We start from the raw sequence: 13,737 nt of genomic DNA, 5'->3' as shown, positions 1-13,737 counted from the left end.
TATGTGATACTTAATGGCGAATCAATAAATGCTTATTGTTTGAAAGAAAATATGATCATCTGTTAATATTTGTACCATGTTTGGTACAACAAACATGGCACAAATATTGCAGACAAAGAGTTTTAAGTTTGGTTAACCGCAGAATACCTTGAACACTACTTCTTTTCTATCCATGATTTGACTTTTATCTATCACAATTCCTTACCTGGACTTCTAAGTCTGATCATTTGTTTGTACACATCTGAAACCAAATATTACAAATGGAAAAGATGGTTTATACACACAAGTGCATTTGTAGATATATTTGTACATACAAAAAGTATATAACATGTATGTATACAATCACATAATATATATTATATAGCATACACATTATAGTGTGTGGTATGTATATATAATATATCCATACATTCTATACTATATATTTATATATAATATAAACTATATACACAAGATATATACATATATATATGTGTGTGTGTATATATATATATCCAGTAGCTGCATACTGACTAAAATATCATTAATTAAGGGAAAAGGATAAAATTGAAAGTTTTGGAAGAGTTTAAAAGAAATAGAATTTCATCACTTTCAAGTCCATTGGGACATAACTAGGTAAAGCAATTGACTCCAGGTGGAAACAACATGTGCCTGTCTGAATGAATGACTGAATGAATGACTGGATGGCTAGGAATGACTTTAGCCCATTACAGATAGGGAGATGGGGACTCTGAGGCACTCTAGGGCACTGAATTAGCTCTACTGAGGAACTTAATCCTCATGGCAAACCTGTTTGCTTGACTGATTTACCTTGCAAATGCTTTTTTTCTGGAACCAAAGTAAACTCTGGCTCAATATATCCTATGGCTATTGGATTTCAAAGTAATGAAATCTCAAGTTTCATGTGTATTTTCAAACTATTTCAGTGTTTATATGTTTCAATTATGACTTTTTACCCCTGCCTTAGTGAGCTCACAGCTTTACTGGGGAGAATATTTCCAAATAGACTTTCACTACACAGGGTGGTAAGTATAAAAAGATGCAAGCGTCAGATACACTCCAATGAGAAAATCTAAAGAGGGAATTCTTGGTGCCATGGAGACTATGGAAGGGAATTTTGGGATAGACAGGGCTTTCAATCCTTATTCCTGGCAGTGATCTGGGTGCTGGGTTACCCCAGCTGAAGACCATCGTCTTCCTTGTGGGTTATACAGCTAATTGGCCAAGTGAGTAAAGCATCTTCCAGATTGTGGACTCAATATTTCTTTCTGTGTCTTCTGGGTGAGTGTTTCCTAAGCTGGGTTCTACTTTATTTCAAATGTACGTCATGTGTTACCCTCAGGACACCGGCCTTGGGCAACATTCCTAGGAAGATGCTGACAGTGAGAATGGCCTGGGCACAATCAGGGCAGCCCTTGTTCCTGGGGACAAGGCTCCTGGCCACCTGCTATCCTGGTGACAAGATGCTCTGAGTGCTGGCAGGCTGATGATTCCTGTCCTGGAAACTACTCTGTAGCCCAGGACTGCAAGCCCTGCATGAAGTTCAGGGTAATAAGTCGAAGCTTAGGGAAGACACCTACAAAGATGCACAGGAATAGCAAAGACCTTTCCCATGGACCCCTGGGGCTTGGAATTCTGGCCCTTCAGAGAGTTTGTAGCATAAATCTTCAGTTAAAGAGACAGATGACACATCCCATTGGCTGGCGCTTATCACAACTCTGGGGGAAGGATATCAGAGGAAACTGTCAGAAAATGACAGTGTCACGGTTCAGTCACTGACCGAATGAAAAATACACAGAGGTGAACTGAGCTGAACCTCTCCTGTCTGTCTCTCTTTTCCTTCTCCCCTTGGCTGCTCCTAGACACGTGGAACCAAAGCCAGAGCTGAGACCAGGCAGAAAGAGGTTCGGGAACGCCCTTGTGGGATCCCCAGGGCCACCCTGGGAAGGCGTGCCTGATCCCCGGGTGCAGCTGAATCTCCGGGAGGATGCTGCACACCCTTTGAAGACACCCAGCTATTCACCCTAATTCAAGCCACCCTGATGATCACGGCTCCTCAGCAGAGGCAGCTCTGGCTCCTCACTTCTCTCTTCATCTACATTTTCTTACAAAATAAGGCAAATCAAAGAAACTCATGTTTACACCTGACTGCTTGACTTCCTTCTCACTTTTGAATCATTGAAATCCATATGGTATATCAGAAACGGCAGCCTTGGTTTGACCAAGAGGTGAAGCCAGGTCTCAGAACCTGGTCTGCACCCCATCTCCCAGCTGCATGGCACTAATCAGGCACTGGACTGTCTCTGAGATTCTGTTTCCTGAAATTCCACATGGGGAAAATAACCTTTACTGTGAAGAACCCTTTTTTGGATTAGAGACGATGTTTATATGGCTCCCCATACATTTCCTCAAACATGAGAAATGCTAGTCATTGGTGACCCTTAGAACAGATATTTATTTTTCCCTCATCTTGGTTTCTTTTATTTCCTCTCTTAATTATCTGTCGTGTGTAATATGGAGGAGAACCTATAGCCAAGAAAATATCCTCCATATACACTCTCCTGATGTATAAGTCCACAGTAGCCACAATGTATAGCACTTTATAACTTCTACAAACCCTGGCTACCAGTAGTATTTCCCTCCAATAAGCTAAGGGAATCATACTATACATTTTTTAATGTTTATTTATTTTTGAGAGAAAAAGACAGAGTAGGAGTGGGGGAGGAGTAGAGAGAGAGACACACAGACAGAATCCAAAGCAGGCACCAGGCTCTGAGCTGTTAGCACAGAGCCTGACACAGGGCTCAAACCATGGACCTTGAGATCATGACCTGAGCTGAAGTCCAGTGCTTAACCGACTGAGCCACTCAGGCACCCCAATGTACATTTTTTAATTAAAAATTATAATTGTCTTTGAGCCTTCATTTTCTGGCTTTATCAGATTGCCAAGGGGGAAACCAAATACCTGTCACTGGTAAGTGGGTATTCGATTCCATTATGTTCCTGGGTGTATAAGTTAGTATAAACTTGATATGTTGCAGAAGTCAATATGATGGAAAGTCTTAAAAACAGGCACAACACTTGCCCTGGCAATGACACCTCAAGCAAGTTATTCTAAGGGTATACCAGCTTTGTTTACAAAGATTTATGTGCAAAAAAAAATGTTCTTTCAGCATCTGTAATAAAAATAATAAAGAAAGGACAGAACTAAGTGTGCAAAATAGACTTGCTGATTTTGTATATCCACTGTGATATGTCCATGCAATGGGAGACTCTCTTGTTAATAAACATTATGGCATAAAGTCATACTTACTGATGTGGAAAAGTATGTGTACCATGTGTGTGCGTGTGTGCACGGGACAAATACAGCTAGTAAAGCAGTATGACTGCTGGGCTCTGGCTTCAGCAGGTAAGGAGGAAACTTGCCCAACTCTTCCATACAGCAGGTAGGTAAGCAGGAGATGGCCTCTACCCATCTCCCCCTCTTTCTGTGATCCCCCCGTGAGAAAGGGAATGCCTAAATAATTAGAGACATAAGTAAAACAACCCTGCAAGTGTGTGCCTTTTAAAGACCAAATGTTTATGGTCCTCCAAATTCATATACTGTAATCTAATCCTCAATACAATATTAGGAGGCAGGGCCTGGTCATGACCTAGCTTAGGTAGAATCCTCATGAAGGAGATGTGTGCCCTTCTAAGAAGGACTCCAAGAAAGTCTCTCGCTCTTTCTGCCATGTGAGGATATAACAAAGAGGGAGCAGTCTGTGACCTGAGGAGGGCCTTCACCAGAACCCAGAAATGCTGGCACTTAGATCATGGATTTCCATGATCCAGCCTCCAATACCATGAGATACTAATTTCTTTTCTTTTTTAATAAGACAGCCAGTCTGTGGTATTTTGTTATAAAATACTGGATCCCGGCCCTGGGATTCATTTGCGTGCCTACAATGGCACACACTGTTGTCTCTGCTCATTTCTGTGAGGTCAGCACCACCGAGTCCGGAGCCATCCTGCACTGAGGGCTGTGCGGTTGGGGCCACATCTCTACAGGGCTCTCGGCCTGCAGTCCTACCCCACCCACAAGCAGTGCCTGGTCTATGCAAGCCAGCTCGCCAGAAAAAAAGCAGACAGTGTGCACACATGTCCATTGTCTTCCTTCATCTACCTCATTGGATCCATAACCCGTGGGGCAGAAGAACTAATGACCATTCTCAACCCTAGACACAGATAGTATGCTTTCATTGTGTTTTTGTGAACACGCATTGGGAAGATGTCTGGAAGAATGCGTACCTAAATGCAACATCGGTCTCTCTGGGTGGGGAGATTACCTGCATGCATGAGTTATAATTATTATCGCTATTCTATTTACACCCTTAAGATAGAAATAAAATCATCCTTGGAGCTTGTTTCTCATTGCAGTGCAAATCGGGACCTTCTCCGTTGGGACTGAAGCTGTGAGCCAGGAGAGAAATATGACACCTGCATTTGTTGAACACCTAACAAGGACCAGGCACAGGACCAATACCAAATTGCTCAGGTGCTGAAATTACTAGCGGAAATGCAGCAACTTGCCCAAGTTTCTCTAATGAGTAAGAGGCAGAGTCCCCTTCAATATGGCCTGCTCCCAAATCCATGCCTTCGCACTTGAATACACTCAGGGAGCTCAGGACAGTTGACATAGGATAAAAAGGCACATACAAAGGGAATGTGTCACCAAATTGATATCACACAAAAGGAAATCCATGGTCAGAATGAACATACCCCCATTTTTCTGAAAATCTCACCAAAGCTAATCCTTAGAAACACTCAAGGAAAAGAGGGTGGGTTGGTTTTCCAGACACAGGTCCTCTGAATAGGGCCGAGTGTGACAGGTGCAGGCTTGGCAGCCAGGATAGAGAGAAATCGGAACGCGTATCAACACTGAGCCTCTCAGACAACACATCTGAGGACACGGGGAAGACGTACAGCAGCCGGTGCCTAAGATCTAATCGGCTCTGTGAGCCTGGCTGAAGCCAAGGAGAGTACAGTAATTGATTTTCACAATGACGATCCTGAGTCATCAAGAAAAGGTTACATTTTATGTTCAGAACCCTCTGTTTAAGAAAGCAGGGAAGCGTGTAATCCATTTGAGAAAGATTTTCATTTCAAATAGTTAAAAATTCTTTGAGAACATTTTGGTGCTTAAAAGGATAAGTGACAGTTATCTGGAAAATTCACTTATGTGGAACAACGTCTTTCCTAAAGATTCTGGATCAGTGAGGCGGCATGTTATATTTAGTTAGGCTCCTATCACTTCTCTTTTGTTGACATTCCCACTGTCTAATCTTCCCAAGCCTTTCAAAATTCCTAACTTCCAAGCATCATGGGATTGTAAGTTTCCTGAGGTGACAGATTGTGACATCCATTCTTGGATATTCTATATCCCTGTGGTTCTTGGTTTTCTTTTTTCTTTTTCTTCTTTTTGACCATGAAACAGATGATAAACTGATAATCACAAAAAATGACTGACTCCCAGAGTATCCACGAACTTTGACAAAGCCCTTCTGACATTTTGCAAAAAACCCTCTCAGGTTCTGGTAAGCAGTCCTAGAAGTCGGCTTATTGTTTCTGTGTTTTTCTAACAGCAAACTTTATTTTGAAAAAGAGTCATTTCCATGGAGACCTGCACCTTCCAGGTAACGTTAGTAGTGCAAACACACAGCACTGTCCCCACCTGTCCTGCTGACCCCCTTGCGTGACCCCTCTTCCCTCTGCATATCTTGCCCTGGAAAGAACTCATTGCTCTTTGGTGAATGTGCCACGATCCTTCGTGCTTTCTCATATGCTATTCCCTTTCCCTGAAACATCCTTCCCACGTCCACACCTCATAGGTCAAGTTCAAATGCTCTCTTCAAGAGCTACTGCTCTCAAGAGCTTTCTCATTCTCTCAGCTGTTGGAGGATGGGTGTTGTCATCGTTTTTTGCAGATGAGGATGGATCCACAAGAGGCTACAGAGCTCCCTTTCGGTCACACATGGGAGTCAGAGCCAAGGTGAGTACATCCCCAGTCGTCTCCTGACCTTGTTTCTTTCTACTACATGGTGAGCAACCACCACTGCAACTCTCTTGTGGAAAAACACCCCTGTCCTCCACCTTCTGCGTTTTGGAAGCCTATCTATGCTCACGTCTTGTGGCCCCTGCAGAGGAGCAGCGACGAGTCTTACCTGGTGTGTTGAGCAGGCGGGACCTTCTGCAGTGGTAGGCTACCTCCTGCTCACAGTGCTCAGAGCCATCAATCATGGCTCCCAGCTGTTCCATGCTGCCGCCATAATCCAAGGCCATGGCATAGGGCTTCTCAGGGCTGGCGCCCCGCACATGGGTCAGCTCTGTGTTGTTGTGCTGCACCGAGGTCCAAATCTTGTCCTCTGTCCAGAAAACACAACGCAAGGAAGGAGACATCAGAAGGAAGGTCAAAAGAGCATAGTGCTTATGTACCTCAATAAAGCCAGAGGTGGGTGGGGTAACGAGGACCACTCAAGCAATGTGACACTCGGCTTGACATGGGGCGATCGATCACCACTAGAGTGCTCCACTCATGCAAAACACCAACCAACAAACAAAAAAAAAATGACCAGAGAATTTCTGATTCTCAAAGAGCTCCACCTAGATTTAATAAAGGCATTAACAGAGGTGCCTGGGTGTTTCAGTAGGTTAAGCATCTGACTTTGCTCAGGTCATGATCTCCTGGTTTGTGAGTTCGAGCCCTAAATCGGGCTTTGTGCTGACAGCTCAGAACCTGGAGCCTGCTTTGGATTCTGTGTCTCCCTCTCTCTCTGACCCTCTTTTGCTTGGACTGTGTCTATCTCTTTAAAAAATGAATAAACATTTAAAAAATGGGGGGTTAATAATCATAGGAGCTAACCTTGTGGAGCCCTTTATGATAACTATCCATCACTTCATTTTAAACTGACATTACCTAAATCAGAAGGAAGTTAGAAATACCATGGAAATGAAGGAAAAGTGAGAAGAATTGAACAGCTTAACCATGAGCAAATGACCAAGCAGGAGTAGAAGCAGAGGGTGTCTGACCGTAAAACAAAACCACGTCTCTAATGACTGACACACACGTCCCCACAAGACACACGCTAGCATAGACAATTGTCTCACAGAAACCCAAGTATCCCATTGAATGTTTGCTGCACAAATAAAGAACTATGTCTGTAAAATACACCTGATTAACCAGGGTGAGATTGTATGATCCACACTGTTCATACAAGGCACTTAATTGAAGTTCGGCTTTTTCTTTAATTCTCTATGCTTTCTCTATCTACTAAAATTGTTTTAAGAGGCTTGCCTCATACAGAGATGAGGACCTTTACAGCAGGTTTGGAGAACATGTGTTACCTACTACCCGTAGGAATGGACGGTGAGGAGAGAACAGGGGCATTTGAGTTTCAGAGCTTGAGAGATGTGTATTTGAAACCTATCTCCACCAACGACAAGCTTGGACAAGTCACTTCATTTTTCTAGGGCTCAGTTTTATTATCAGCAGACAAAAAAAGAAAGGCAGAGATACCAGCAGGGATTTAATATGGAACAGTAACAGCATACGATGTTGCAAGGCACAGTCTGAGATCCTTCAGACATTCTGCACTAATAACTTACACGAAAACATTTACTGCAGTTGGATGTGGAATTGCATTTCGAACATGTTCACAAATAAAGCAAATGAGGAAATAGGAAGACTTGAAAAGCTTTTGTCAACCGAGAATCTTGCCCACGTAATAACATCATTACTCTTCATAGATTCTCGGAGCTGAAAAAGAACTTACCATAGACATCATGTGGTTTCCTCCTACTTTGCCCTCCAGTTTGACAAAGGAGGAAATCAAGGTCTCGGAAGTAATGACCCGAGATGTACCTATTAGACAATAATGCTAAGCGTTGATACTGAAAGTAACTATTATTAATTAGTACTATTAAGAAGCATAATTGTGGCTGTTGGCATATTTAACTGAAAGGGAAAACACGGGACACCAAGACCCCTAGCTTTAATACTTTTTCTACCATAACTCTGTGGGTGACTTGGGATAATTACCCTCACTGCTCTGCTCTTCTGTTTCAATATATTAGAAGGAGGAGGCACAGAAAGAAAGTTTGGTTTATCTCCATTATCTCTAAAGTTTTTTCCGACATCAAAAAAGGAAATATCTCCTGCAGCCAAAAAATTAAACTCTGTTCAAACATTCTAAATCATCTTCAGACTACTCCCTAAAACCAGCCTGCTGATAACCCCGTGTCTCCAATGTTTCATGCAGGCAGGATTACATGTTCTATAAATTCTCAAAAAACATACCATAATGAAGGTTATTAGATTCTTTTTTTAAGGTAATTAATTTGTTTCATTTTTAAAAAATGTTTTTTATTTATTTTTGAGTGACAGAGAGAGACAGCGTGAGCAGGGGAGGGTCAGAGAGAGGGAGACACAGAATCCGAAGCAGGCTCCAGGCTCTGAGCTGTCAGCACAGAGCCCAACGCGGGGCTCGAACCCACGAACCATGAGATCATGACCTGAGCTGAAGCCGGACGCTTAACTGACTGAGCCACCCAGGCGCCCCTCAAGGTTATTAGATTCTGACTTTGAGAGTAAAGATAGGACTTTGATCCTAATTTGTAAAAATAATAACATCACACAAACAATTAAAAGAAATTCCAAAAATGTTTGTGCTGATATAAACAAACACTGATAATTACCAGAGAGAAGTGATTGTTCAATAAAACAATATTGTAGACAGAGAAATAAAGATCGACAGTTTTGAAATGTCCGTGGTGCTCAGAAGAAGAAAAGAATCACCCAGTTTAATGTATAATAATAGATATTATGTTACTGTTTTGTGTGAGGACATTTTAAATACTTTTTCCCTGGTACATATAAGAATCCACCTTGGTAAATACAGATACATAGAGAGAAAGACAGAGAGACATTCAGGGACAGATATAGATAAGACACAAAGATATACATAGAGGTATAGGTATATGAAGGCTTAGAGACAATAAACAAGGTCTCACTGTGTAATCTGATGCCAGAAGTGGTCCACATAGCATCATTAAATCATATGAAATTAGATTTCTCTCCAGATATACACAGATTCTTACACCCACATATCCATTCCTCTGATTATTCATACATTCATTCATTGATTTGCTTATTCATTTACTACTGACTCATTTTGCCAGAGTCATATTCTATCCTTAGCCAGATGGAAAAGGAAGATGTCTCAGAGACAACCTTTCATTGTAAAGCCACTAATGTTGCCAGGTCTGACTTCTGGAACCTGAGGGTGAATGGGAGTTCTGACAACTCACCTACCGGCACTTTTGATGTATGCAAATATACAAAAGATACAAAAGAACAAGTAAGAGGTCCAGAGTGGCCCCTGCGATTTACTCAGACATCACAAGCCCTGCAAACACAGGATGAGAGAGAAGAAGAGACAGGGTTATACAAAAGCCAGAGCCTCTTGGCTGGCTTTCCCTCCAAAGATGCCCTTTGTCCTCTGATGATTAGTTTCCCCAGGAGATAGCACAAAAAAGATTGAAAAGAAGGATGCAGTTGGATACTATTTCTTCTTGGTTTCTGCCCCCCCCCACCTCAGTTTCACTGGTAGCAGGTGTAGGTTACGCCCTGGACTCTGGCAAAATTTTAAAGCCCAGGAGTCAATGCCACTCATGAACGTCGGCTTTGGTTCATGGTGCTCCTGATGTCTGGTCTAGGATGGGGACAGGCAATTTTAGCTAGGGAATGTCAATGTAACATTACCTCTAGAGATTTATAGAATCTGTGGCTCTAAAGATTTTCAAACAAGTAAGATTCTTTTGGAACAGTCCTCTAGGTGGATGGAGGTGGGGGTCCACTCATGGACACACATGGGTTTTAACTGAAATCGAACCCATGAAGCTCAATGTTCAAGATGGTCCATTTGGTCACGGGCAAGTGGATATTAGTGGACACGGATGGGGCTCGAGTTAGAAGATCTGGATTTGTGTGCCAGCTCGATACTTCCTAGTTAAACAGCATTGGTCAAATTATTCTCCAAAGTTCAATTTCCTCATCCATAGAATATGTGAAGAGCAGAAATGAGGCCAACTGTAAAGCGTGGTTGTAAAGTGAGGGCATCTGTGTGAGAAGGTCTGATATTAATTGAATTATTAAACATCGCACAGAAATCAGTATGTGCCTGTTATGTAAGGATATATCATCTCTGTCCACAGGATCCCATAGACACCAGATGCTGCTATTATTAACAATAGATTCAAGGAGAAGATGGCCTCTGGTGGCTGTCACACTAGTTCTTACTACCAAGATTCTTTCCCAGAACATCAAGTAAGACTCATGAGACACTGAAGGTGCAGGTGGGGACAAACTGAGACTGGCCCTCTCTTTGCAGATCCTTGGGGAAAACACGCCAGTTTCAAGAGACCTGGACAAAGAAATGCTTCCTTCTCGCAATTCTGTGAACTTGAACTCTCACACAAGGAAACCAGTGGAAATTTCCCTATAACTCAAGAAGGACCAGTTACACTCAGGGACAGAGAAGGACATAATCTAAGTGCTGTGATTGGGAGAACATCATAAAATCTTCCAGGCTCCAAGCATCTTCCTCTACTGCTCTGCCTCCAGAGCTGACCCTCCACCACAGGAAATGCATTCTTGTCTCTAGAGATGCATCTAGGGCTTCAAGGTGTCACGAGACAGCCTGGCTTTAGAAACCTGCTTGTCTGATTAGAAACTGTGCACTGCTGAGTGTCAGCACTGAGGCTTTGGGGCAAGTTATTAACCTCAGAAATCTCCACACTGGAAAATGGGATATTAATATACAATCATTTTTTCCATGAAATATCCTAATGGTTTGGCACCATGTGTCACATGAACACATGACAGGTTGACTGGCATGCGAAAGAGTAACGAACGTATACATTAGAACTCTTCTAAAACACGAGGCTGACCACCTGGACTTCGTTCTTTAAAGAATTGACAGTGGGAACACCTGACAAATGAGATTAACCAGAGGGATGGACGGCATTTTCTTGTAATATAGCTGCTGCTGTTATAATAACTTATTACCATCTTGTTCACTCATCTTTTCTCTTTGGAAGAGTCTCCTGTGTCTGTAGTTATGTGTGTCCCCTGCATTTCCTGGAATGTAGTCAGTGGAATTTTTTGGTCCTAGAAAAAAACTGCTCCTGATACCACTTTCCGCCACCCAGTGCAGTCTCCGTTATTTCTTACTGTTTACTACCAGTCAGTCCCAGGATAAGAAGCAGACCCCATCTTTCTAACCTGCTCAAAGGAATGTATTAAGTTATCCCAGATAAATTCTCTGCTTCAGGGAAAACTGCATTTGGAGACCTTTGAACTGGCAGGAATCTAGTCAACTTCCTAAGTACCGTAACACTAAAGATAGTATATTTGCTTTTTATGTGACACTTAGTTTGCAAATATTTTCTCCCATTTCATAGATTCTCTTTTTATTTTGTTGATCGCTTCCTTTGCTGGGCAGAAATTTTTTTAGTTTGATGGAGTCCCACTTGTTCATTTTTGGTTTTCTTGTTTCTACTTTCGGTAACATATCCAAAAAAAGAAAAAGAAAAAGAAAAACATTGACAACACCAGTGTCAAGGAGCGACTTCCCTGTGTTTCTGGGATTTTTATCCTATCACATTTTATGTTTAAGGCTTTAATGTATTTTGAGTTAATTTTTGTGAGTGATATAAATAGGGGCCCAATTTTTTTTTGGCATGTGGCTGTCCAGTTTCCCCAGTGCCATTGGTTGAAGAGACTATCCTTTCCCCATTGAGTATCCTTGGGCCCCTCGTCAAATATTAATTGAACACATTTGTGTGTGGGGCGGGGAGATAATTCAGGGCTCTCCATTCTGTTCTATTTGTCTACGTGTCAATTTTTATGCTTACAGTAGTATCCTACTGTTTCAATTACCAGAGCTTTGAGGAAATGGGAAGATGTTGCTTAAGGGTGCCCGAAGTACTGGCATGAGTGTGAGTGATCTCATGTCCCAGACCCACGCCATTATGCCTGCCACCTTTATGCATAAAGGGGTTACAGGCCATGAGGCATCCCTAAGCTTATGTGATACAGTTCTAAAGTGTCAGTTCACAGACATAACAGTGTCTAGTTATGCAGGCTGGCCAAGTAGTTCTCAAGCTGCGTTGTGAATTTAGTTTTGAAGTCTATCTTCCCATAAAGCTATAAGATCTCCCAAACTATAAAGTGTATCATTCATTCGTATGTTCAAATACTGCCTGGGCAGTGCTGGGCCAGCCACGGGAGCACCTGCCCAGAAGGATAATACACTGCTTAACTCTAAGAACTCACCATGGCTTAGGCATGGGGGAGGATTTTGTATGGAAGAATGACACGTCTCCGGCCATTGTGATTACTCTTTAGATTACAAGTAAGCAGGATTACCCAGAGACGTGGTGGGGGCAGCGTTGGGGGTGGGGCTAGAGGATGCAGCCTCACAGAGAATGCCGTTTTCCTTGAGAACAGCCAGGGCAAAAGAAGCCTTTCACCCGCAGACCTCCAGAACCTAGGCTGTCACTGAGCGCTGCGTAGGACCACAGGAAATTGTTGTCAAGTGACAGGATTAGTCAATCCCATTTGCTTTCTGCCAGGTTCTTTCTTCCAGCATTTCCAGAGCAGCTTTTCTATGCATGTGTAGTGGTCCGACAGTCCAGATATAAAAGAACTTTCAAATTACGAAATCAACATACACACATAGACATTCAATAGGACTACCAAAATTATAAACAACAAGAGAAAAGAAAAAGAAGTTGCACAAAGTGCATAGGAGTAATGATGGGATTCTCCGGAATATTGTGTATTATCATTTCTCTTGTGAAATATTTCCTGGTCATCACCCCGAAAGCCCCCCGTGAACCTGCATCTTGGGGCCCCCTGTGACCTCCTGGTTCCTCTTGCTCTTATTTCAGAAGCTGTAAATTGTTTACATACACAGTCAGAATTTAATTTTTTTCATAGTTTTTCCACTTATTTTATCTGATTGCTGTTATTATTGTGATGATCATTATTATTAATAATAATAGCAGTAATTATAGATGATGTAAGCTGTTCTATCTGTTACCATGGAGATCATCACGAAGAGGAGAGAACAAACAAAAGGAAACTAAAAACAGAGAGAGAGAGAGACAAGAAATAACTCTGATTAATAAGACCTCATTCTGCACACATATCTGTCTCTTTGCAGGGCCAAAAAATGTGCAATTTTTCTATCACAATGCATGGGAGGAAGGGAAGGCTACCGATTGTCAATACCCAGCTTAATTGAACTTAAATCACTGTGGGGAGCTGTTTATAGTCCTTTGAAAAGTGTGCCAATTCACTTATGCTCTTATTGTAATAAGCCAAGTCTATATTAAGGTCCCTGGGGTCACTTCTGGTACAGTTATCTATGTTGACAAAGTGAATTTTCCATGCCAAGGGTAAAGACAGCTTAAATAATCCTCAAACCACCGCCTGAACCGCTCATTTGCCATCTACACAGGCACAGCCTGGTGACACCTCTTGTCGTTTTGCATTGATAGTTATTTAATTTTTCATATGTTTGTACCTTATCTCTCTATTTAAATTGTGGGCAATGGCCACTGAATAAATATCAGCTTGGCAGGGGCTAATCTGGTTAAGGAAGGCAGATGTGAGGGAAAAAAGCGAGGGGTCGG

At 42.1% G+C, this 13,737-nt stretch overlaps 1 protein-coding gene across 2 annotated transcripts in view; it reads right to left on the bottom strand.

The window, feature by feature from the left end:
• The window catches only part of CNTNAP5 (contactin associated protein like 5), a 789,622-nt gene that overhangs the window by 233,210 nt on the left and 542,675 nt on the right, over positions 1 to 13,737 (bottom strand). For both annotated transcript variants that reach the window (XM_029934734.1, XM_029934735.1), the window contains one exon: positions 6,204 to 6,404. In XM_029934734.1, the coding sequence (XP_029790594.1) occupies positions 6,204 to 6,404 (201 nt within the window). The remainder of the gene's footprint in view (positions 1 to 6,203; positions 6,405 to 13,737) is intronic.

The sequence above is a fragment of the Suricata suricatta genome, chromosome 3, assembly GCF_006229205.1.
Source record: "Suricata suricatta isolate VVHF042 chromosome 3, meerkat_22Aug2017_6uvM2_HiC, whole genome shotgun sequence".
Taxonomy (NCBI): Eukaryota; Metazoa; Chordata; class Mammalia; order Carnivora; family Herpestidae; genus Suricata; species Suricata suricatta.
Note: the sequence above shows the minus strand (reverse complement) of the source record. Positions and strands in the feature narration are given on the sequence as shown.